At 50.5% G+C, this 26,594-nt stretch overlaps 1 protein-coding gene across 1 annotated transcript; it reads left to right on the top strand.

The window, feature by feature from the left end:
* Positions 1–9,445: 9,445 nt before the first annotated feature.
* LOC142819704 (membrane-spanning 4-domains subfamily A member 15-like) lies at positions 9,446–17,215 on the top strand. Its single transcript, XM_075908267.1, is given in 7 exon segments — positions 9,446–10,365; positions 10,368–10,402; positions 11,715–11,825; positions 13,202–13,258; positions 15,129–15,206; positions 15,925–16,044; positions 16,366–17,215. Coding segments are annotated over 7 exon segments (633 nt in total). The 5' UTR covers positions 9,446–10,247; the 3' UTR covers positions 16,480–17,215.
* The last annotated feature ends 9,379 nt before the right edge of the window (positions 17,216–26,594 follow it).

The following is a 26,594-nucleotide window of genomic DNA, read 5'->3' as shown; positions in this document are numbered from 1 at the left end:
TTCTTCTCCCTCTCCCCCCCCACCTTACTGCTCCACACACTAACCCCTCCACACCTGGGCCATGCCGTGCTGAGCCTGCCCAGCCACACCTGGCACAGAGGGGCAGGCCCAGCCCTTACACTGTGCAGGGTCAGGGGCACCCTCACAGCCGAGCTCCTGTTCTCCGGGAGGGTGAGCTTCAGTATGATCTGCCTACTTCAGTGCAGCCGGTGGCCTGTGCTCCCCTCTGCTAGGAATGTGGAGATCAGGTGGTTCTCCATGGCCCACACTTCCAGTGTGACATTGGCTCAAGGGGAACCTTTCCACTGCTTTGGCAAAACAGTGGATAGGGACTTAATTGTCCTGTGCCTCAGTTTCTCCATTGGAAGCATGGGGCTAATGGTACCAGCGCCTGCCTCGCAGGGGTTGGTGTAATGCCTTTGGTCTGGGTGAGGTGGGACCATGCTGAGTGCGTCGGACACTCCCTAGTAAGAGGGGTCCCAGCCCTTGCAGGCTGTCTGCATGTCAGCATGCAGCGTGATGCAAAAACTATGGTTGACATGCAGGAGGCAGATGAGAGGGAAAGGAGCCCAGCAGAGCTGGCTGCATTTTACTGAAGCCTGTTTGAAAGTGCAGGAACAAATCATCCCCATGTGCAGTAAGAAAAGCAAATATGGCAGGTGACCAGCTTGGCTTAGCAGTGAAATCCTTGGGGAGCTTAAGCACAGAAAGGAAGCTCACAAGAAGTGGAAACTTGGACAGATGGCTATGGCAGAATATAAAAACTAAGAGCTGTTCAGAAAAGCTGGGCATGAACAAGTCTATCAGGCTGTATCTAATGCAGCTGAAGGTGCTGAGGGAGTTGGCTGATGTCATTGCAGAGCCTTTGGCTATTATCTTTGAAAGCCCATGGAGATCTGGGGAGGTCCCAGATGATTGAAAAAAGGCAAATATAGTGCCCATCTTTAAGAAGGGAAGAAGGACAATCCAGGTTCAGGCTTTCCTCACTCCCTGGAAAAATCAGGGAGAGGATCCTCAAGGAATCCATATTGGAGCACTTGGAAGAGAGGAAAGTGATCAAGAACAATCAACATGGATTCAACAAGGGCAAGTCATGCCTGACGAACCTGTTTGCCTTCTGTGACAAGGTAACTGGCTCTATGGATATGGGGAAGTCAGTGGATACCTTGACTTTAGCAAAGCTTTTCCTATGATCTCCCTTCTCCCACAATATTCTTTCCAGCAAATCAAAGAAATATGTATTGGATACATGAATTATGAGGTGGATAGAAAGCTGGCTAGCTCTTTGAGCTCCTTGGGTCGTAATCAATAGCTTGATGAATGGTGTGGCAGGGTCAGTCCCACACAGGACTGGCTCCCAGACCCCTATTCTGCCCACTGTCCCAGGCTGCATCTAGACTGGCATGATTTTGCACAAACACATTTAATGGAAAAGTTTTTCCATTAAAAGTATTTGCGCAAGAGAGTGTCTATACTGGCATGTGCCTTTGCACAAAAGATTTGCTTTTGCGCAAAAGCATCCATGCCAGTGTAGACGCTCTCTTGCGCAAGAAAGCTCCGATGGCCATTTTAGCCATCGGGCTTTCTTGCGCAAGAATTAACATGGCTGTCTACACTGGCCCTCTTGCGCAAGAATACTTGCGCAAGAGGGCTTATCCCTGAGTGTGAGCGTTGGAGTATTTGTGCAAGAACCACTGATTTTGTACATTACAAAGTCAGTGTTCTTGTGCAAATACTCACGGCTAGTGTAGAGAGGCAGCAAGATTTTGCGCAAAAGCAGCCACATTTGCGCAAAATCATGCCAGTCTAGGCGCACCCCCACAGTTTAGGGGCCCTGATACAAGTCTTACTCGCCAGGTACGTCTAGACTGGCATGATTTTCTGGAAATGCTTTTAACGGAAAAGTTTTCCGTTAAAAGCACTTTTGGAAAAGAGCGTCTAGATTGGCCACGGATGCACTTTTCTGCAAAAAAGCCCCGATCACCATTTTCGCCAAATCTCAGCTGTCTACACTGGCCCTTTTGCACAAAAGTTGCCCAAATGGGAGCAGCATAGTATTTCCACAAAAAGCACTGATTTCTTACAGTAGGAAGTCAGTGCTTTTGCAGAAATTCAAGTGGCCAGTGTAGACAGGTGGCAAGTTTTTCTGGAAAAGCGGCTGATTTTCTGGAAAAACTGGCCAGTCTAGACACGGCCGCCTTGTTTCAGCATTTGGACTTCTGTCCCTTGGCAAAAACATGGAGTGTTGAGGCTGACACCCTGGGCCAGTCCAGGTATATTAAACAGTCCTCCTCTGGCCAGTTGGGGAAAGGGAGTCTCCAAACACTTCCTGCTCAAGCCCCTCACGTCCCCCAGCAACTTTTAGCATTGTAGGCAGGGGCGGATATACGGCAGGGCGAACGGGGCAGCCGTCCTAGGCCCCGCGCTTCAGAAAGCCCTGCGCATGCGCCGTGGCAAAGGGGGGGCCCCGCGGAATTATGCTGCCCGGGGCCCCGCAAAACGGTCATCTGCCCCTGATTGCGGGTATTGTGTTGTATTTGTTGTTCTCCTCCTCCTCCTCCTCCTCCTCCTCTGAGGAGGAGGAGGAGGAGGAGTAGTAGTTGTTGTTGTTTGTTTGTTGTTCCCCTCCTTCTCCGCTCCCCCCTCCCTCCCCCGCCGGGGAAGGTTCTTAAAGAGGTCCCCAAGCAGCCTCAATCAGCTTACCTGGCCCTCAATTGCTTTCTAGAAGCCCTGTCTCAGCTGCCCCTGCTTAGCCAGGGCGCTTGCTGTTCTTTTTTTAAGACCTGCCTCTGGCCCCTTCTATCAAGCCCTTATCTGCACCATCACGCTGCTTGGCAGTTGGTATCAAGCGGAGTACCCCAAGGGTCGGTCGTGGGACTGGTTTAGTTCAACATGCTTATTAATGACATGGATGAGGGGCTGGATTGCACCCTCAGGTAGTTTGTGGATGACACTAAGCTAAGGGGAGCGGTAGATACACTGGAGGGCAGGGATAGGGTCCAGAGTGACCTAGACAGATTAGAAGATTGGACCAAAGAAATCTGATGAGGTTCAACATGGACAAGTGCAGAGTTCTACACTTAGAATGGAGGAATCCCAAGCAGTTACAGGCTGGCGACTGATTTTCTAAGCAGCAGTTCTGCAGAGAAGGACCTGAGGATTAGAGACAAGAAGCTGGATATGAATCAACAGGGCGCCCTTGTAGCCGAGAAGGCTAATGGCATATTGAGGTGCATTAGGAGGAGCATGCCAGCAGATGGAGGAAAGGGATTATTCTCCTCTATTCGGCACTGGTGAGGACACTTGTGGAGTATTGCGTTGAGTTTTGAGCCTCTCACAACAGAAAAGATGTGGACAAATTAGAGAGAATACAGCAGAGGGCAATGAAAATGTTTAGGGGACTGGGGCCAATTGAGCTGACAGTGTCCGTGGGCACCTGGGAAAGTTGGGAGGCAGATCTGTGCTCCCAAAAGAGATGAGGCTGATGGCAGAAGGGGTGGGGCCAAGGGCAGGCTAGCCTTCAACACTGCACATAGCACGGCATATTCCATCTCCCGGTCTTCTGCAGCAGCAGCTGCTGCTACCCACTGGGCCCAGGGGCAATTGGCTCCTTTGTCCTGCCCTCCATCGGTGGGCCTGGTTGGGGCACATGACTTATGAGAAGATTTGGGCTTCTTTAGTCTGCAGTAGAGAAGAGTAAGGGGGGATTTGCTAGCAGCCTTCAACTTCCTGAAGGGGGGTTCCAAAGAGGAAGGAAAGAGGCTGTTCTCAGTGGTGACAGATGGCAGAAGGAGGCGAACTGGTCTCAAGTTGCAGTAGGGAAGGTCTAGGTTGGATATTAGGAAAAACTATTTCCCTAGGTGGGTGGGGAAACACTGGGATGGGTTCCCTAGGGAGGAGGTGCTGGGATGATTGAGTTGCGGTTGGTCCTGCTTGGGCAGGGGGCTGGACTCAATGGCTCCGGAGGTCTCCTCCCCCCACAGGATTCTATGATTCTATGACTATCCCTAAGTCAGGCATGTCCAAAGTCCGGCCCGCGGGCCAATTGCGGCCCGTGTTCCGGTTTAATACGGCCCCACAGGTAATTTGGCAATATCCATCTTTTATGGCCCCCAACAAATCCATATGTATTGAGATGAATACATTGTAAAATCTCAGTTAATGTCAGTTGGTCTAAATCAGTTATAAATATATCTGGACACAACATGTATACTTGGTGTTATGTTCCTGCTCATATTTTTTGAACTTAAAAGTTGACAGACAACCTTTATTACCAATAATATGTAATGTACTTTACAATGTTCCTGACATATATTTCAGCTTCCTGGATTTTTTTTCCATCTGGCCTTCAGATATGAAAGGCAGAGTGATTTAACACCTGTTTAGATTTGTGATCCATGTGATGAAATGAAAAGTATGCCGTTTGCAATAAACTTTGCATAAAATAGTTAATTTGCATTTAATTTTAATGGTTCAAAGAATGTCAGGCAAAATGGTCGACCCTCACGCATGTTCACTTCATCAAATCTGGCCCTCTTTGAAAAAAGTTTGGACACCCCTGCCCTAAGTGAAGTGCTTTTAGTTAGGCACCTTCCGCATGTCCAGCCCCCCCCCCCCCCCCCCCAGTAGAAAACAGGCTCAATTGCAGGACGTGGAGTGTTGAGAAAGAGGTGAGGTTGGAAGGGGACAAGCAGCGGCAGGCAGAGAGCAGGGACTGACGCGGGGATGAGCAGGGACAGGGAGAGTGAGAGGGGGGAGGCAGAGCCTGGGCGGAGCAGGGTGGGATTGTTTCTGGAGCTTCCCAGGAGGGCCCCTTGTTTACAGGAGGGGGCCCAAGTGCAGAACTTTCCTGCCAGAGCGAGAGCCAGATGCAGAGCCGGACCGAGGATGAGCCGCCCGCAGGCAGGGGAGTGGGGACCGGGATTTGCCCGGGCCAGGTCTCTCCGGGGTGGCTGGGGTGTGGGCGTGGTGAGCGGAGGGGTCTGTCCCCATGGGGCTGGGAGCTGAGAGACACAAGGGAGCAGCGCACGGCACACGTGCTGCAGCTCACACCCCCGGAGACAGGCACACACGTTGTCAGTGCAGATCGCTGCGGCTGGGCAGAGCAGAAGTGCTGGGGACATCCCAGCTGGAGGCAGAAAGCAGGGCTAGCCAAGTATTGGCTTTGCCATAGGTTTGATTATTTGCAATGTGCAAAGTCCTGTGGGTTGGCACCCAACTCAAACAGTTGCTCAAGTTGCAGTCCCCGGGCTTCAGCCAACCCTAGGCCTGGCAGGTCTCGCTCCAACTTTTCCAAGGGTCCCGTGGTGTGGACAGGACCCACGTGTCTCTTCTAGCCTTTTTGCCTCGGCCTCCCTCTGGGCTGGCTCTAAGCGTAAACATTGGGCCGAGACAGCTATAGTGCTCAGGGCTGTGAGAAATCCACCTGTGAGCACTGCAGCACCATCTGCCTCACTGCTTGCATGGACCCGGACAGATCCATGTGAGGAGTCACCTACCACCTCTCACAGGTGGGTCCAATGGAAAGCGCCCAATGCCAGAAAGGTCTGCACTTCAGCAGCTGTGTGTGGCATGCCACTTGTGTGTGAGCTCAGCGTGTGTCCTCACACACCACCCACAACAGTACCTAGCCACAACCTGTGTGTGTGTGTGTGTGTGTGTGTGACACACCAGGGCTACGTCTACATTGGCACCCCTTTCCGGAAAAGGGATGCTAATGTAGACTTCAGAATTGCAAATTCCACGGGGGATTTAAATATCCCCCGTGGCATTTGCATTTACATGGCTGCCGCTTTTTTCTGGCTTGGGGATAAGCCGGAGAAAAGCGCCAGTCTAGATGTGATTCTCCGGAAAACAAGCCACAACCTGTTTTGGCTTCTATAAGGGTGTGGAGAGGGTGAATAAAGAAAAATTATTTATTAGTTCCCATAATAGAAGAACTAGAGGACACCAAATGAAATTAATGAGTAGCAGGTTTAAAACTAATAAAAGAAAGTTCTTCTTCACACAGCGCATAGTCAACTTGTGGAACTCCTTGCCAGAGGAGACTGTGAAGGCTAGAACTATAACAGAGTTTAAAGAGAAGCTAGATAATTTCATGGAGGTTAGGTCCATAAAAGGCTATTAGCCAGGGGATAGAAATGGTGACCCTGGCCTCTGTTTGTCAGAGGCTGGAGAAGGATGGCAGGAGACAAATTGCTTGATCATTGTCTTCAGTCCACCCCCTCTGGGACACCTGGTGCTGGCCACTGTCTGCAGACAGGCTACTGGACTAGATGGACCTTTGGTCTGACCCAGTACGGCCATTCTTATGTTCTTATGTTCATGTGTGTGACACTCCACTTGTATGTGAGCTCACACACTACCCCCAGAACAGTACCCAGCCACAACCTGTGTGTGTCACACTGCTTGTGTGTGATCTCATTGTGTGTCCTCACACACTGCTCTGCCCAGAACAGTACTGATCCATGTGTGTGTGTAACACGCCACTTGTGTGTGTGCTCACACACTGCCCCCTCCAGAACAGTACCCAGCCACAACCGGTGTGTGTGAAATACACCTTTTGTTGTTGGTGGGGATTATGTTTATAGCTATGTTCAGGGCTTGACAAACCCTGGTGAGAGCTACTCGCCAGCCCCGCACCGCGCATGCGCCAGACTGGCACTGCACATGTGCGAAGCGCCGGTGAATGGGGTGCATGGAGTGGCCAGCTGAAATCTACTCGCCACGGGCAAGTAGGTTCAGCGGTTTGTCGAGCCCTGGATATGTTAATGGGAGGGTGAATTCACATCTGTCAATTTGACCAGTGTTTTAACCAATATTACAGCGAGGTTTCATCCAGTCCACAACACACATTCAGACTCCCAGCAACAATGGACACACACACAGGTATAGTCCTGCCACACTCACACCTACATACTTCTAGAGAGACACAAACACACAACAGAATTACACATTTAGGGCATGTCTTCACAGGAGGAATAGGGGAGGAATGAATGGTAACTTTTCAGAATGCAGAGGGATAACTAGTAGTGTTCCCCAAGGGTCCATCCTAGGACCACTCCTATTCAACTTATTCATAAATGATCTGGAGAAAGGGGTAAACAGTGAGGTCACAAAGTTTGCAGACGATACTAAATGGCTCAAGGTAGTTAAGACCAAAGCAGATTGTGAAGAACTTCAAAAAGATCTCACAAAACTAAGTGATTAGGTAACAAAATGGCAAATGAAATTTAATGTGGATAAATGTACAGTAATGCCCATTGGAAAAAATAACCCCAACTATACATATAATATAATGGGGACTAATTTAGCTATAACTAATCAGGAAAGAGATCTGGGAGTCATCGTGGATAGTTCTCTGAAGACATCCATGCAGTGTGCAGCGACAGTCAAAAAAGCAAACAGGATGTTAGGAATCATTAAAAAAGGGATAGAGAATACGACGGAGACTATCTTATTGCCCTTATATAAATCCATGGTATGCCCACATCTTGAATACTGCGTACAGATGTGGTTTCCTCATCTCAAAAAAGATATACTGGCATTAGAAAGGTTCAGAGAAGGGCAACTGAAATGATTAGGGGTTTGGAACAGGTCCTATATGAGGAGAGATTAAAGAGACTAGGACTTTTCATCTTGGAAAAGAGGAGACTAAGACTAGGACTTTTCATCTTGGAAAAGAGGAGACTAAGGGGGGATATGATAGAGGTCTATAAAATCATGAGTGGTGTGGAGAAAGTGAATAAGGAAAAGCTATTTACTTGTTCCCATAATACAAGAACTAGGGGCCACCAAAATAAACTAATGGGCAGCAGGTTTAAAACAAATAAAAGGAAGTTCTTTTTCACACAGCACATAGTTAATCTGTGGAACTCCTTGCCTGGAGAGGTTGGAAGGCTAGGACTATAACATGGTTTAACAGAGAACTAGATAAATTCATGGAAGTTAAGTCCATTAATGTCTATTAGCCAGGATAGGTAAGGAATGGTGTCCCTAGCTTCTGTTTGTCAGAGGGTAGAGATGGACAGGAAAGAGATTGCTTGATCATTACCTGTTCAGTTCACTCCCTCTGGAACACCTGGCATTGGTCACTGTCGGCAGACAGAGTACTGGGCTGGATGGACCTTTGGTCTGACCCAGTATGGCTGTTCTTATGTTCTTATGAGGGCTAAAGTCAAATTAAGCTATGCAACTTCAGCTATGTCAATTGTGTAGCTGAAGTCAAAATAGTTTAACTTGGCTTTTGGCGCTGTCTACACAGCAGGAAGTTGAAGGAACATCACTCTTCTCCCGACTTCTCTTACTCCTCGTACAATGAGGATTACAGGAGTTGGAGTAAGAAGTCCTCCAACTCTACATTATTTTGATATTATGTCAAAATAACTGTTTTGTTACATCGGAATAACGTCAGTTATTTTGAAATAATGCTGCTGTGTTGACGTACCCTTATACTCACACCCCCGTACTGAAGCACATTTACAGACACATCAAGAAAGCAACCACAGACCCACTAGACAATCAGATTCACAGAGCTTCATAGGCACACACACAGCCCCACGTCCACAGTCAGACACCCAGAGTGACATGCACACACGGGCACATGCACAGCCCCATGTCCACAGTCAGACACCCAGAGTCACATGTACACTCGGGCACACAGGCACAGTCCTACCCATGGACAAATAGATCCAACTGTGCACTTCTTAGTCCATTGTGGAAGATCAGTGGCTTAGAATCTGGGGCAGGCACTCTGGTGTATAGCCACTGTGTTTTGGGGGATACCCCCAACCCATATATTGTATCACCCTGGCCTGTGCATCAATCCTGGCCCCCAGGTCCTCTCCCTTTTCTAGACCAGTCCCCCTTCCTGTGCTTCTGCCACAGCCGTTTTGGCTGGGCTCTGGGTGGAGCCCCCTGCAGCAGGGCACACCCTACTGGGGTCTATCTCCTGCCCACTCTGGCTTTAGGTGGAGCTGGAAGTCAGAGCATCACTCTGGTTCTGTTCTGTGTCATCTCTGCTCAGTTCTTGGGTTCCCTTTGTGGAGGTTCTGCTGTTTACCAGGGAAGAACAATATCACAGCACTCTGTGGTCAGCACAGCTTCTCATGCCTCTCTGCACCCTACCAGGCGGGTTCTTCGCTTCCATGGAGGTCCCCAGTGGAACCCAACTTGGGGCATGGGGGAAGTTTAACTCCACAGAGCCCCCTGCTGCTCCCTGGATTTATGCAGACATGAAGGGGAAGTGCTAAAGTGACGATGACATGACCTGGACGGTGTGTGTGTGTGTGTGTGTGTGTGTGTGTGTGTGTGTCATCCGCTGAATTATAAACGGATCATCACCCCGTTTTCTCCTGGCTGAAAAAGAAAACTGATTTTTTCCCACCCTTTGATTAGATTGAGACTCTTCTCAGATTGCACCTCACTGAATCCTCGATCCCTGAGAAGCTGGATGGTATAGCACAGGAGTTCTGCTGAGATGCTGGTGTGAGAAGTGGGATAACCATGGGATAACAGTGTTAAGAGGTGGGATATTGGTATTTGAGGTGAGCCACTAGGCTGAGAAGTTGGAAAATCATGTGAGTGATAGGAAACTAGTGTCAGCTATGGGATACTGGTGTGAGTGCTGGGATACTGGTGGCAGAGAAGCTGTATAATGGCATGCATGGTGAGCAGCTAGTGTTAGCAGTGAGGTGTTGGTGTTTGAGATGAGCTACTGCTGAGAGGTAGGAAATTGCTGAGAAAGGTGGGATACTGGGGTTAGTAATGGGGCACTGGTGTGAGCAATGGTATATTGGTGTGTGAACTGCAAAACAGATATGACAGGTGCAACACTGGGCTTGGTGGGAGACTGGGGTTAGTACAGGTGTGGGCAGTGAGATACTGGTTTTAGAAATGGGACATCGGTGTCAGCCAGTGGAACAACAGACCCACTGCTCCACTGTCTCATGGGGACAGGGACAGGTTCCATGGGGCACAGACTGTGAGAGCCTCATGTGGTTCAGTAGCAGGGGCTGCAGGTGAAAGTGATGGTGATACTAAAAGAGTGAATTAGGGTGATATGAACATGGGAGTGATTGGGCATCATAAGGAAAACCCTGCCCTGTATGTCCCCCTCCATAGGGCCAGGGTGCCCCAGATGAGCCTGCAGGGCTTCTCTGTTATCCTCGTGGGAGGGGTGTCTCATACCTCTCCAGTGCCCAGCTGGCACACAGAAAGCCCAGCAATAATCTCAGCAGGGTGCTGACATGGCCACCACCATGACTACCTGCTCAGACGGCTACATCACCATCATCAACAGGATCATTTCCCAGCCCCTCGCAGCCAGTGCCGCAACCCCAGCCAAACCACAGCCCCTGGAGAAGTTCTCCAGGGGGAGCCGCTGGCCCTGGGGGTGAGTACTGTGTGAACTGAAAGGGATAACTGGGGCAGGTAGCTCCATCCAGCTTGGATTATCAGCCAGTGAGAGCTTTCTGTGATGATGTCATGGTTTGAAGGTTTTGTTCCATTGGCTGAAGGATGCTGGGGGTGGGATTCTAGAAGACAATTTCCTCCACCTCTTAGGATAAACTGGGTGGGTCTTTAGGTGACCCAGCTCCATCTTCTTGCTGCCCCGGGGGCATCATGCCACAGCAGAGCCTGGGCTGGTTACTCCAGGTACGCCACCAGCGAGCACAGCCAGCTGGGGCCTGTGTAATCCTCTGACAGTGGACGTCTATTCCACACACCCCTGCCTGACTGTGGGTCACTGCCCTGATCTCAGGCAATGCTGGTGTGTCTCTCTCTGCCATTGGTTTCCAAGCCTAGAGCCCCCAGGCCAAGCGCCCATGTCCAGTGCTCCCTTTCAGCAGATCTGAGTTCCCCGCGGGAGCAGCAGGATGGTTCACAGGGACTGTGGCTTCAGCTGGAATTATCATTCCCAGCATTTTGCAGGGATAAACACAGGAACATTAGATTTGCCTCAGTGATGGCCAGGGTCAGATGCTGGGGAGCATCTACCCTGTATCCCTTCCCTCCCTGCTAATACAGACAGGACCCTGGACCTAGTTAGGTTGCAACCTTGTTCCCATCCTGTGATGGAGATTAGACCTATTGGCCCAGTATCTCGCCCTCCTCCCTGTCACCTCTGGTCAGATCCATGGGCCGGCCCCTCTATCCCAGTGTCCTCCCATTTCCCATTTCTGCCACCAATTGGGCCAGCCAGCCCAGTGTCCCTCCCCCCTGCCCCGCTCCCCGGTTCCTGCCACCCATAGGCCTAGACATCCTGGTGTCCCCCTGTTCCTATCACCCATGGGTCCAGCCAGCCCGGTGCGCGCCCCCCCCCATTCCAGCCACCCATGGGCCCAGACAGAATGGTGTCCCATCAACCCCCTGCTGTCCCAGACCATACCCATGGGCCTGTATATCCTGGTTTCCTTCCCAGGTCTCCGTGGTGTGTCTGATCGGATGGATGGGCCTACTTAGCCCTTCCTTGCCATAAAATCCTCATATGCCCCTTGGGCAAGTCCTTTAATCTTATTCTATGTCTCAGTTTCCCCACCTGTACAATAGGGAAAACAGCACATTCCTGCTTCGGGGTAGGGGGAGTCAATGCATTAAAGACTGTGAGCCAATCAGAGTCTATGGTGATAGACAGAAGGACCTGTTAAGGGTGCCGAGGGGAAAACAACCCCTGTGCTGAAATTCTTGGCTTTGCTTCCTGGCCGATCACTCAGATTCTAGTTGGAGCCGTGCTGCTTGCTGTCGGGATGGTGACGTCTCTGGCCGATTTATATTTTTGGAGATTGGAAAGGAGTGTGCATATCCCGATGTGGAGCGGGTTGCTGGTACGTCGCAGCTCCATCCTGCCTCGGCTGTCCAGCCACACACAGGAGCAGGGAATGGTTGGAGCATGCTCAGAGCAGACAGAGCCCCTGCAGGATCTAGCTGCCAGACCAGGGGTAGGCAAAGTGGGTTGATTCGGCCCACGGAGGCCCTGCTGCTCCCCTGCCCTCAGGCCAATCAGGACCTAGGGACAGGAGAACATGCAGTGCTTAGAGTCAACCCTGGCAATTGACTCTAAGCACTGCACACCAGAAGGCAGGGAGCGAGAGACTTTGCGACCCCCCCCCACTACCAGGCCAATCGACCAGGGGGCAGGGGGAAGCTCATGAAGTCTCCTCCCACCCTGCAAGGAGCATGTGGCGCTTCAAAGACTTCATGTGCTCCCCTCCCCCAAGCTCTGATTCGCTTGGGGGCGGGGCAGGAGGCACGCAAAGTCTCCTCCCACCCTTCAGGGGATATGGGCACCTACAGGGAACCGCCAGCTGTTCAAAACAGCTGACATATCTCTCGGGGGTGTGGGGGCAGGGCAAAGACTTCATGCGCTCCCATTACCCGCAGACCAATCAGGGTCTGTGGCTGGGGAAGCACGAAGTGTCCTGGCCCAACCCCTTCCACCTGAGGCTCCGCCCCTTCTGGCAGCTCAGGGCTATTTCAAAAATGTCTGAAGTGGCCCCTGGTCAAAAATTATTGCCTACCCCTGAGCCATACTCTGCCATATCTCTATGGAGCATGTGCAAACTGAGATTTTTCAGATGTTTCTAATTTGACTGGATTTGGGGGAATTTTTATGGAACTGCCAAAGGCACATCCCAGTCCCCTAGGTGACTTCCACCCAGCCCAGTTCCAGGCCCCTGCTCCAAAGCATGCTGGCTCTGGTGCCACTCGGTGAACCACTTGTAACATGCACAAAACAACTGATTTTCCTGCAGCCCGTTCTCAGCAATGGCTGAACCAATGTGCCTGAATGTGTCCCCCAAGTTCAGCCAGCAGCAGACTGCTAGTGGGAAATTTCAGCCCTAGTAACTCATAGCAAATCTTTCAGCACCTGAAAGTGGGATCTTACAATGGGATGTGTGGGGCAGCCTCAACTCTTGGGGGCAGTAGCAGCAGGTCTAGCAATTGGAGACAAGAAACTTTGGTGCCACCAGGCAGTTTGCCAGGGAGCCGGAGGGAACATACAGATGTTCAGGGCCAGGCCGTAGGTGGATCAGCACAGATGCTGGTCTCTCTCATGGCCACTGGCCTTTGCTTTGTCTCCTGCTGGACTAGCTCACCCTAGTTAATATTACCCAGCATGCACAGCACTTCACCACTGTGCTCCGTTAGCACTAGACACAGGTACAGCCCAGCCTCTGACCTCTTCTCTCTCCTCCTACAGTACGTTGTCTCGGGGGCCCTCTCAGTGGCGGCTGCAAAGAATCCCAAGATACCACTGGTACAAACTGATGCCTCACTTTCCTTCCTTTCTATCTATCTATCTATCTATCTATCTATCTATCTATCTATCTATCTATCTATCTATCTATCTATCTATCTATCTATCTATCTATCTATCTATCTATCTCCATACAACCCCCTTCTGTCCCACAATCTCACACTCACACTGCTTTAATTCAGCGTAACAATTTACACCTTAAATGTTCCAGACTGAGTGAGGGTTTGGCCATTGGTCTCCACTGCTACAGCCAAGGGTGTTAGCATTATGATCACAGTAATGAGGTCTTATCGTGTGGGCCCTCCCCAGAGCCAGGTGGGTGGGTGTTTTCCTCGGGAGGGGCTGGGCTCTATGCCATGTTAATCTGTGAGAGTATGTCTAGACTGCATCCCTCTGCCGACAGAGGGATGTAGTCTAGACATACCCTTAGTGTCCAACTGTGCTCTCAGCCAGTGGTCCGAATTGGTTGGTGGGGAGTGGGACTGAGCAACGCCAAGTAACTCCAGCTAGTTGTTGTTAAAGCATACTTGGTTGCTAGGTGTTACCAAGCAACTGGGAAAAATAAATTAAAACACAGAGACCATCACATCTCTGGGTACAGCCTATATAGTCAATGGGGGAGGGGGGAGAGCGGGACCACATGGATACAACACAGAGAAGCTTAACCCAACAGCCAAACCAAAGGAAAATCCCCTGATGGTGACTATGCATGCATTGCTTTCCCTGTTCACCAGCTGGGCTGGGCCGCACTTCAAGGCCCAGTTCATCCCATGCCCAATGTCATTCTGAGAACTGAACCTTGCTCCCTCCAGCCCTTCCCTTAGAACTTGTACACAGGAAGGCGCAGCCAGGTATCTAAATAACATTCAAGCTACGTCTACACTGGCATGGATGTTCTTGCGCAAAAGCACATCTCTTCGGCAAAGGCACATGCCAGTGTGGACGCTCTCTTCTGGAAGAATTTTTGCACAAGACTCTTCCGCAAAAGAGTTCTTCTGCAAAATCATGCCAGTGTAGGCGTAGCCTCAGAGGTCAACGTTTTTTCCCATTGGCTTTCCTGGCTTTCTGCCAACACCCCCTAGTTACCTGAGTTTAACTCTTGAGTCACCGGGTGCTGGCCTGCAGTCCTATCCATCACAGCATGTCACCTCCATATTGGTGCACCTAACAACATTCATGGGGTAGGAGTGGACCTAGGGGGTTTGAGTGTGGGAGGGGCCTCAGGCCCGGGGCAGAGGGTTGGGGCATAGGAGAAGGGTCTGGCTGTGGCGCAGGCTAGGGCTGTGGATAAGAGACTCAGGGCTGGGGCAGAGGGTTGGGGCATAGGAGGGGGCCCTGCCTGTCCCTGTGGCATGGGCTGTGGCTGTGGATAAGCAGCTCAGGGCTGGGGCAGAGGGTTGGGGTGCAGGCTGTGGCTGTGGGTGGGCTGGGAATGAGGGGTTCAGGGCTGCAGACTGTCCCAGGGAGAGGGGACTGCCCCAACGCTCTGTCACAGCAGCCACTTGGGGCCAGGCAAGAGGTTCCTCTCCACGATTGCAGTGGGGGCAGCCAGAGGAGGGGCGCCTGTCCCCTAGCCGGGTAGGTCTGGGTTAGGCTGGGGAGGTGCCTCTTCCTATGGCCCCAGCACAGAGTAGCCATGGCGGGGCGGGGAGTGCCCCCTCCATTGTCACAGAGCTGCCATGGGTGAGGAAGGGCCCCTGCCTGCCAGCCCAGCCCAGAGCAGGTGCAGCAGGCAGGTCAGTGTGGGGCTAGCAGGCAGAGGTAGCACTCTGCGTGCCTGCCCAGAGCCCTGCGTGGGCTCGTATGCAACAGCCATGCAGCTTAGAGGGAACTTAGCTCTCAGCGCACCCCAACGCACCCTCCCTTCTAGGTGAAAGGCACCCTGGGAATGAACATCATCAGCTCCTTGGTGGCTGGCTGTGCCCTGATCCTGTACCTTATCACCCTCGTAGGGTGCATCTAGACTGGCAAGATTTTGCGCAAAAGCAGCCACTTTTGTGCAAAAACTTGCCAGCTGTCTACACTGGCCACTTGAATTTGCGCAAGAGCACTGACATTCTAATGTAAGAATTCAGGGCTTCTTGCGCAAATACTTTGACGCTCCCGCCCAAGGATAAGCCCTCTTGCGCAAGAGGGCCAGTGTAGACACCTTAATTTTTTGCGCAAGAAAGCCCAATGGTTAAAATGGCCATTGGAGCTTTCTTGCGCAAAGGTGCATCTATACTGGGCACGGATGCTTTTGCGCAAAAGCACTTTTTGTGCAAAAGCATCCGTGCCAATCTAGACGCTCTTTTGCGGAAATACTTTTAACGGAAAAACTTTTCCATTAAAAGTATTTCCGCAAAATCATGCCAATCTAGACGCAGCCATAGAGTTCAACTACTACTTCGTGTATGACTTGAATCCAGAGCATTGCAGAGTGTATGTGAGTGCTTCATATGGCAGAACAAAGCTGTGCGCCCATACCCCTGTGTTCTCGGGACCATCCTGCCTCCCATGGCTACCTCAGGGACTGACTTAAGCAGTTGGCAGGCAATGGGACATGGAGCCTTTCCTCTCAAGGGGGCGCTGGCTCTGATCCAGCTTCAGGGCAGTGGCTGATTGGCTTTGGGCGATAGGGCAGGGCCTTTGCCCTTAGGAAATTCTCACGGGTTTCTCGTTGGCAGAAACTAATCAGGTCCTGCACCTTGGTTCTGCTACTGTTCACCTTCCTGGAATTCTTCATCTCCATCTCCACTTCAGCCTTTTGGTGCAAAACCGTCTGCCGGAACAGCTACACTGAAGTGGTAATGATGTGTTGCCAAGGGGCCTGTGTTAACAACAGGCACAGTGGAAGGGGAGGGGGGTGTCTCATGACTTAGAGAGGGGCTGCTGGGAGCCGGGGCTGCTGGGAGCCAGGACTGCAGGGTTCAGTTTCCAGCTTGGGGATGAGAGTGGGGTCTAGTAGGTTAAATTGTGTGTGCATAGGGGGTGGGGTGGAGAGGCTAGGAGCCAGGACTCTAGCCGGGTAGGTCTGGGTTAGGCTGGAACATATGACTGGGATATTGCTGTGCTAAGAGGTGTGCTTGAGTCCTGTCCTAATAGGTTGTCCTTATTTTTTTCTCCAGACTGTGGTCATTTACCATAACATGATGCCTGCAGACAATCCCACTACTGCCACCAATGCCCACACTGATGGTGTTGCCTGCACTCCTGCCCCTTACAAGGACCTCACCCCGTGAACTGGATTGCCAGCTCCCCACATACTGTGCCCAACTGTGCCTTGCTGGAAACCAAGGCAGCAGCTTGGGAACTGGTCATATCTCCTTGATCTTGACACTGCACCTGCTGCCCCCATGCACTGATTATACTGCCAATGGAGACACACAGCATTGCACAATTGATCCGCTGGTCTCATGGCTTGTTCCAGCCCACCTTGTGGATGGGATCTCAGCCCCAGGTCGCACACTCTGTAACATGTCCAGGCCGCCTCCAGTAAAACCTTTTCCTCTCATTACCCAGCCCTGATTTCCTTCACTGCTGTGCTCAGTGGGATGCCCCTGATCCTAAGCCCCTGTCCCATGTTGTAGGAGCCTGTCTGGACTGTCCCTGCTACTCCCTGCTGTCAGAGAAAGTGTGTGCTGGGTTTGGGGTGAGGTGCCTGGAGCTTGCTGTGATTGGAGAAGAGAGGGGAGCTGATGGGCTGGGAGGACAGCAGGAGGTTTGGCGGCAGGGAAGCAGCTTTGGTGGGGGCTGTGGGAGAGAGACAGAATATGCACCAGACAGAGAGAGAAATTAGCAGAGCTGGGGACAGAACCCAGCAGTCCTGGCCCCCAGGCCCCACCTACCAGACCCCAGTCCCTTCCCAGAGCTGATGAAAAAACGAACCCAGAGAGTCCTGGCTCCCAGCCCCTGCTGCTCTAGCTCACTAGACCCCACTCTTTCCCAGAGCCAGTTAGAGAACCCAAACCCCTGCTCTAACCCACTATGGCTACATCTAGATTGCATCCCTTTTTCGTAAAAGGGATGCAAATTAGACATATAGCAATTGCTAATGAAGCGGGGATTTAAATCTCCCCCGCTTCATTATCATAAAAATGGCTGCCGCTTTTTCTCGTCATGGAGCTTTGCTGGAAAAAAGCACCAGTCTAGACGCGGATCTTTCGGAAAATAAAGCCTTTTCTGAAAGATCCCTTATCCCTCTTAAAATAAGGGATAAGGGATCTTACGGAAAAGGATTTATTTTCCGAAAGATCTGCATTTAGACTGGCACTTTTTTCCAGCAAAGCTCCGTGCTGAGAAAAAGCGGCAGCCATTTTTATGCTAATGAGATTTAAATCCCCGCTTCATTAGCAATTGTGATACGTCTAATTTGTGGAAAATCATGCCAGTCTAGACGTAGCCCAAGTGTCTGAAGAACAGCAATTTCCTTCTACCTGCAGTTTCTGTTACATACACTGTATCAATTCCAATACTGAGCATTTGCTAGGACAGGTTGGCCATATGCAAGCAGCACACCGCAGTGCATAGATGTGGGCATTCATTCTGGAAGGCAAGTCTGGTTCAGTGAATGGCTCTCTTCTCTCAGGGACCTTGGCTTAACATTTTTTCTGTGATTTTTGGGGACACTCTAAAGAGGCAATAGATGAGTGAGTGGGACTGAATAAAAATCAAAGTTTTTAAGGTGTCCTGAGCACGACAAGAATGGAATCCCTCCAATGCACAGCCCAAGGGCCAGTGTGCTTGAGTGACAGTGATGGACGTACACGTTGTGGGTGGCAAACTGGTGCATGTCAGGCACATGGCCTGGCTCTCACAGAGAAACCCTCTGCCCACCCAGCAGGGAGCTCGAGGATGGCCTGAAGCTGGCTGGCTGTGCCCAGCAAGCAGAGAGGAGGCAGCTTGACCGGACTCCTGCTCGGTGTTCCCTGGCAGAACGAGACATTATTGTGGTGGTTTGTCTGAGTGGATCGGGGCCTAGGCGCCAATGGCATGGGTGCTCTGGGGCTGGAGCTCCTATGAAAAAATATAGTTCAGTACCCACCAGCCACAGCTGTTTGGCATTGCTGCCCTGATCAGCTGTGTGGCTGCTGTGGGAGGGAGGAGAGCAGTAAGCAGTAGGCGGGGGCTTTGGAGGAGGTATTGGAGCAGAGGGGCCAGCATGGAGGAAGAGGCTCGGGCAGAGGGGATGGAGCAGCCCTGGGGAAAATAAAAATCAGCCTATCTGGATCTGTGCTAAGGTGGCTATGCACCAGCATGTGATGCATTGAGGCAGGATGAACAGGGTTGGTGGGGGAAGGACTACAATCACTAGTGGGGATACAAACTATAGTTAAGAGACTCACACAATACTAGAAATGAAAGGGACCTCGAGAGGTCATCGAGTCCAGGCCCCTGCCCTCACAGCAGGACCAAGCATCATCTAGTAGACCATCCCTGATAGATGTCTAGCCAACCTGCTCTTAAATATCTCCAGAGATGAAGATTCCACAACCTCCCTAGGCAATTTATTCCAGTGTTTAACCTCCCTGACAGATAGGAAATTTGTCCTAATGTCTAATCTAAACCTCCCTTGCTGCAATTTAAGCCCATTGTTACTTGTCCTATCATCAGAGGCCAAGGAGAACAATTTTTCTCCCTTCCCCTTTTAGATACTTGAAAATTGCTATCACATCCCCTCTCCGTCTTCTTTTTTCTAAACTGAACAAGTCCAATTCTTTCAGTCTTCCCTCATAGCTCATGTTTTCTAGATCTTTAGTCATTTTTGTTGCTCTTCTCTGGACCTTCTCCAATTTCTCCACATCTTTTTTGAAATGTGGTGCCCAAAATTCCAACTCCAACTGAGGCATAGTCAGCGCAGAGTGGAAAAATGACTTCTTATGTCTTGCTCACAACACTCATGTTAATGCAGCTCAGAATCAGGTTTGCTTTTTTTGCAAGTGTCACACTGTTGACTCATGGTTAACTTGTGGTCTACTCTGACTCCCAGATCCCTTTCTGCAGTGCTCCTTCCTAAGCAGTCAGTTCCCATTCTGTAACTGTGAAACTGATTGTTCCTTCCTAAGTGGAGTACATTGCATTTGTCCTTCATCCTATTTACCTATTTCAACTTCATCCTATTTACCTCAGACCATTTCACCAGTTTGTCCAGATCATTTTGAATTATGACCCTATCCTCCAAAGCAGTTGCAACCCCTCCAGCTAGGTATCATCTGCAAACTTAATAAGCATACTCTCGACACCCTTATCTTAATCATTGATGAAGATATTGAACAGAACCAGTCCCAAAACATACCCCTGCGGAACCCCACTTGTTATGCCCTTTCAGCATGATTGTGAATAATTAATAACTACTCACCTTATAGTAGCTCCATCTAGGTTGTATTTCCGTGGTTTATTGATAAGGTGACAAGAGACAGTATCAAATGATTTACTAAAGTCTAGGTATACCACATCCACCACTTCTCCCTTATCCACAAAACTTGTTATCCTATCAAAGAAAGCTATCAGATTGGTTTGACGTGATTTGTTCTTTACAAATCCATGCTGGCTGTTACCTATCACCTTATTATCTTCCAGATATTTGCAAATGAATTCCTTACTTCCTTGGTCCATTATCTTTCCTGGCACAGATGTTAAACTAACTGGTCTATAGTTTCCTGGGTTATTCTTATTTTCCCTCCCTGCTTTTCCCAGGGTGGAAATCCTTTGTTTCAGAATTAGGCCTTGTCTACACTGGCATGTTTTGTTGCCAAAACCTGCCTTTTGTTGACTAAACAGTGAGGGTATGTCTACACTGCCACCCTAGTTCGAACTAGGGTGGCTAATGTAGGCATTCGAACTTGCAAATGAAGCCCGGGATTTAAATATCCCAGGCTTCTTTTGCATGTTCCTGGGTGCCGCCATTTTTAAATGCCCCGTAGTTCGAACTACCTGCCTGCGGCTACACGCAGCACGGACTAGGTAGTTTGAATTAAAGCTCCTAATTCGAACTACCGTTATTCCTCCTGCAAGGAGCTTTAATTCCAACTACCTAGTCCATGCCACATGTAGCCGCGGGCAGGTAGTTTGAACTATGGGGCATTTAAAAATGGTGGCACCTGGGAATATGCAAATAAAGCCTGGGATATTTAAATCCCGGGCTTCATTTGCAAGTTCGAATGCTTACATTGCCACCTTAGTTCAAACTAGGGTGGTAGTGTAGACATACCCTGAGAGTGTACAGACTACAATGGCACTTTTGTCAGGAAAAACACCCAGTTCAGCAACAAACTTTCACCTTGCAAGAGACTTTTTTCTTTCCCCCTCGTTTTATTGTCAACAAAGAGCCAATTGTTTCACCCTGCGGTTTGTTTTGTGGAGAGAACTGGCTTCTGCCAGAATCCCACAATGCCTGCCCTGATGGGGCTGCTCAGTGTTTTGTGATCTCTGCTGCCCTCCAGGCATGTGCCCTCCCCTTTCAAAGCCCCAGGAAGTGTCTGGGAGCTGAGTGAGCTGCTCCATTTGGGGAACAAACAAAAACCAAATCATTGCAATGCTCCTGTTCCATTGCTGCAGAGGGAGGGCTGGAGAGACTGCTGTGCTCTTTGACATTCCTCAGCATGGAGAGCTCACAGAGCTATGAGGGAATTCCAAGAATCACAGGGATCAGCTTTGCCTTCCCACTGCCCTGCCCTGTGCTTGGCTCTGCCAACAGGGGACCTAGCAGTGTAGCCATGAAATGTTGACAATGGGAGGCAGAAAAACTGGTCTGTCTGGTTTTTACTTTTGGTGATGTTTGCAGGATGACAGCAGTTTGGTCGCAAAACCTTCCCAGTGTAGACACAGACTAAGTTCCTGGCCCAGTTTGTGGAAAATACAGGCTGGGGAGGAGTGAGCGGGGCGGGGGAATAAGCTTATCTGAAGGCCAGTTTCCTTGGATGGCCCATTGCCCTGAACATTCCCAACCAGCTATCTTGACTGGAAGCATCTTGCCTAGTGGGTGTCACGAAGGTGTAACTACATTTGAAATAAGACACACAGTCAACATTCATCTCTAGATATTTTAAAAAATTTCCTGCGAGACGACAGAGTCACGTCATCACATCATCTGTGTCTTCATGCTGCCGCCTGCCTCTGCCTCCGTCCCCAGCTCCAGCTCCAGCTTCATGCCCAGGGGAGGCTGAAGTGCCGAGGAGGAGCTGCTGGAGCTGGGTCCCCTCCACCATCCAAACCCACCCCCCTAGGCCACGCCAGGTCCCCTCCACCATCTGAGCCTGACCCGCACCCTCTATGGGCCACATGGGGTCCCTTCTGCCATCCGAGCCCACCCTCCACCACTCCCGTGGGTCCTCTCCACTATCCAAGCCCAACCGAGCCCAACCTCCAACCCCCTTGGGCCATGCTGGGTCCCCTCTGCCATCCAAGCCTGAACCCCCCCATTCCCTGGGATGCACTGGGTCCCCTCCACCATCTGAGCTCGACCCCCCTCTCCTCAGGCCACACCGCACCGGATCCCCTCCACTATCTAAGCCCAACCCCCTCCCCCACCAGGCCGACCTACGTCCCTTCTGCCATCTGAGCCTGACTCGTCACCCCAGGCCTCCCCATGTTTCCTCCAATATTTGAGCCCAACCCTTTCCAGCCCCCTCACTCCTTCTGCCAAGACTCTGCACCCCCAACCCACTCCTGCCCCCTTCCTCTTGGCCAGACACCTACTCCCAGCTTACTCCTGCCTCCTCCCCTGCTCTAGCACCCTCCCTCAGCCAGACACCTACCCCCAGAGAAGGGGGGTTGGCGAGTGTAGTGGGCTGGAGGTACAGCCCCCTAGTAACTTTAGATACAAAAAAGATACTTATGGAGCAAACCATAACTTCTTGAACAACACCATTCATGCCCCAACTTGCACAAATCGTTTCATAATTATGCCATAATCCTATTATAAACATACAGCCACGAAGAATATGGGGGGCTGGCTCACCCAGAGGCCCCCCAATTTGCTCCACAGACTGTCTCCGGCTGCTAACCTCTGTGCCAGTTTTTGAGCTGATCGACCTGCATGTGGACTTTGTTTAGAGAGGTTTTGGCACAAGCCCCATGGAAAGGAAACATCCACTTCCAAGCAGCTTGCACCTAGCTGCTGCATGGGATCCCCTATGTGGAAGCCATTTCATATTTAGCTAGAAGCCACTTCATATAACAGAAGCCATTTAAGTTTCTTGCTTCTGCACGTACGCTAGAGAGTGAACTCTTCTTTACCGATGTGAGACAGGCCAGAAGGATGAGCTATTGGAATGTGTTAATTGAGCTGATTTGAGCTGAAGCTCTTACTCCCTACTACCTGTTTCTTCTTGCTGATAACAGTCTTCTCTTTTGAGTTTAATTGATGATTTCTGTAATTGGATGCCATGACGTCAGACTTGTTTGGTTAAGGGTATAAAATACTAGGATTGATTTGTATTAGCAGCCTTATTGGGCGCAGCTCTGCCGGGGTCATGTTTGGCTCACTTTGTGCCTTATTGATCAAAAAAACTGTTTGTTAGCCACCTAAACACAGAGAAGTCTTTTGCTTCTGCACCTCTCTCCATAAAGGGGCCCCTGCTTGGATGGCCCAGAGCCTGTGAAGTGGGTGGGGTTCCGGGAGAAGACTGGGAGTATGGCTGGGGAAGCACGGCATGTGTGTGTTGATATGAACTGTGTGGGTGTGCGAGGGAATTGCGCATGGGGGCTGTGTGAGCCGGGTGTAAGAGGGATGTGTGTGAGCTCTGAGGTGCTGTTAGGCCAATCGTTGTTAACATGGCTCCCCCCTGAAGCTTTCTGGGAACATGTGGCTCAGCCCATGCAGAATGGCTACAGGCGCCCTCCAGAGACATGTGACCAAGTCACCTGACAGTGGAACCCTTCTTGGATTCTGTCCTTTCCCATGAGAAGCTGGGAGGGAGTCAAGCAAGGAAACAGAAGACTCCTGCCTTATGCAAATCCTACGTGAGCGGGGGAGTGAGGTCATCAGTTCTCCTGGGCTACCCTCCCCGAGACGCTGGCTGGAAACATCGGAAACCGCATGGGGGAAGGGACTGGGCTCAGGCTGGAGGGAGCTTTCCCAGAGCCCATCTCTGTCTCCGGCAGCCTGGCTTAGCAGGAGCAGGGAAGTGGCAGCCCAGGCTGACAGAGGAGGGAGGCTCAGTGGTGTCTAAGCACCTCTGATAATATCCCTGCCGTTCTGACCCTTCACACCCACTCCCCTCAGAAACCGAGCCCAGTACCCCGGCTCTGCTTGAGTCCAGCTGATCACCTCTAAGGAAGGCATTTCAGCCCCCCATCGTGGGGTGGAAGGCACCCCAATCATGATGGGAATGGTGCAGACAGGCCTCTGGGATGTGCACGTGCCTTTCCTAACCTGGAGCCTGGATTCTGAGCTGTATCTGCAATGGATTGGCAGCTGGCATGACCACAGGCAAACTCTCTAGCACTTCTAGAGGGGACAGGTCCCAGTTCCCATTCCCCCACCCCACTGAGCCAGCCAGTCCCTGCCCTGGGGCTGGATTAGAGCAGATGCCCCCAGTGGGTGTAATCTGTCTCTTGCTTCCAGCTCTCTCTCCGTGGTGACTGGCCGGAGCTCCATCTCTCTCTGTCAGGTGACTGGAGGTTGGGGGGGCTAGAGCTGTCAGTGTGCAACCAGAGTTGTTGCTGAGTTTTGCACAGCTGCCTGGGGGTGTTTTTCTGCAAATTGTTTTATGGCTGTTTGCATGTAACTTTATCTTAAACAAACAGCTGCCTGGCTTCCAAGTGATGAAAGTCCCTGGCAGGTCTGAACCGCCCCTGAGATGGATAGAAGTGCTGCCAAGTGTCACAATGTTTAGTTTAGTTCTTATATAGATACAGGACTTCCCAGATCTGGGGCTAGAACCCAACTGTGCTGACTCCAACCCCACTACACCCCACTCGCCTGCCCCCCAAGAGCCTTTGCACTGCTTAGAAAAGAGTTGACGAAGCAGGGCTCCAAGGGAGGTGGATATACTTGGGAATGGGATAGAGAAAGTAGAATAGGGAGGTGTTATTTATCCATTCATGTAGCACAGATGAACTAGGGGTCATTGATAGGCAGCAGGTTTAAAACAAATATAAGCAAGTTTTTCTTCGCGGATGGTGAAATCAACCTGTGGAACTCCCTGCCAGGAGATGTTGTGAAGATCAAAAGTGTAAATGGGTTCAAAAAGAAGCTAGGTAAGTTCATGGACAATAGGTCCTGTTACCCAAAGGGGTCAATGATGTAACCCCTTGCTCTGTGTGCCCCTAAGCTTCTGACTGCCAGGACCTAGGGCTGGGCTGCAGGGGACGGATCACTTGACAAGTACCCAGTTCTGTTCATTCACTCTAGAGCATCTGGCACCAGCCACTATCAGAGAGGGGGCACTGGGCTGGATGGGCCATTGTGTGGCTTTTCCCTGGCTCTGGGAGCAGAGTGCAGGCTAAAAGTGACAGCAGTAGGCAGACACAGCACATATACCTGGCACACTCAGTGGAAAGGCTGCAGGGATGGGCTGAGTCTGTCATACTAGAGCGGGGTGTCATAGAGAGAGAGCCGAAAGCATGGGCCCAGTGGCCTGAATCATATAATCATAGAACCATAGAGCAGGAAAAGACCTCAGAAGTTCGTCAAGTCCAGCCCCCTGCTCTAGGCAGGACCAATCCCAACTAAATCAACCCAGACAAGGCTTTGTCAAGCCAAGACTTAAACACCTCTACTACTTCCCCAGGTAACCCATTCCAGTGCTTCACCACTCTCCGGGTATGTCTACACTGCCACCCTGGTTCGAACTAGGGTGATTAATGTAGGTATTCGAATTAAAGCTCCTAATTCGAACTACCGTTATAACTCCTTGCAGGAGGAATAAAGGTAGTTCGAATTAGGATCTTTAATTAGGAGCTTTAATCTGAACTACCTAGTCCGTGCCGTGTGTAGCCGCGGGCAGGTAGTTCGAACTACAGGGCATTTAAAAATGGCGGCGCCCGGAAACATGCAAATAAAGCCCGGGATATTTAAATCCCGGGCTTCATTTGCAAGATCGAATGCCTACATTAGCCACCCTAGTTTGAACTAGGGTGGCAGTGTAGACATACCCTCTTAGTGAAATAGTTTTTCCTAATATCCAACCTGGACCTCTCCCACCACAACTTGAGACCATTGCTCCTTGTTCTGCCATCTGTCACTACTGAGAACAGCCTCTCTCCATCTTCTTTGGAACCTCCCTTCAGGAAGTTGAAGGCTGCTATCAAATCCCCCCTCACTCTTTGCTTCTGCAAACTAAACAGACCCAACTCCCTCAGCCTCTCCTCATATGCTCCATCCCCCTAACCATTTTGGTTGCCCTCCACTGGACCCTCTCCAATGCGTCCACATCCTTTTTGTAATGGGGGGTCCAGAACTGGACACAATACTCCAGATGTGGCCTCACCAGAGCCGAAAAAAGAGGAATAATTACATCTCTGGATCTGCTGGCAATGCTCCTCTTAATGAAACCTAATATGCCATTAGCCTTCTAGGCTACAAGGGCACACTGTTGATTCATATCCTGCTTCTCATCCACTGTCACCACCAAGTCGTTTTCTGCAGAACTACTACTTAGCTACCTGTAACAATGCTTGGGATTCTTCTGTCCCAAGTGCAGGACTTTGCACTTGTCCTTGTTGAACCTCATGAGATTTCTTGTGGCTCAATCCTCCAATTTGTCACTCTGGACCCTCAAGCGTATCTACCTCTCCCCCTAGTTTAGTGTCATCTGCAAACTTGCTGAGGGTGCAATCCATCCCCTCATCCAGATCATTAATAAAGATATTGAACAAAACTGGTCCTAGAACTGAACCTTGGGGCACTCCACTAGAAATCGACTGCTATCCTGACATCGAGCCATTGATCACTACCCACTGGGCCCGGCCTTCTAGCCAGCTTCTATCCATCTTACTGTCCGTTTTTCCAATCCACATTCCCATAACTTGCTGGCAAGAATATTGTGGGAGACTGTATCAAAAGCCTTGCTAAAGTCAAGGTATTTCACATCCACTGACTTTCCCATGTCCACAGAGCCAGTTACCTCATCATAGAAGCTAATCAGATTGGTCAGGCACGACTTGCCCTTTGTGAATCCATGCTGACTATTCCTGATCACTTTCCTCTTTTCCAAGTGCCTCAAAATAGATTCCTTGAGGATCCCTTCCATGATTTTTCCAGGAACCAACGTAAGACTGACTGATCTATAGTTCCCTGGATCATCCTTCTTCCCTTTTTTGAAGATGGGCACTACATTTGCCTTTTTCCAATCATCCGGGATCTCTCCCAATCTTCACGACTTTTCAAAGATAATGGCCAAAGGATCCTCAA

Source organism: Pelodiscus sinensis, chromosome 24, assembly GCF_049634645.1.
Source record: "Pelodiscus sinensis isolate JC-2024 chromosome 24, ASM4963464v1, whole genome shotgun sequence".
NCBI classification, from domain to species: Eukaryota; Metazoa; Chordata; order Testudines; family Trionychidae; genus Pelodiscus; species Pelodiscus sinensis.
Note: the sequence above shows the minus strand (reverse complement) of the source record. Positions and strands in the feature narration are given on the sequence as shown.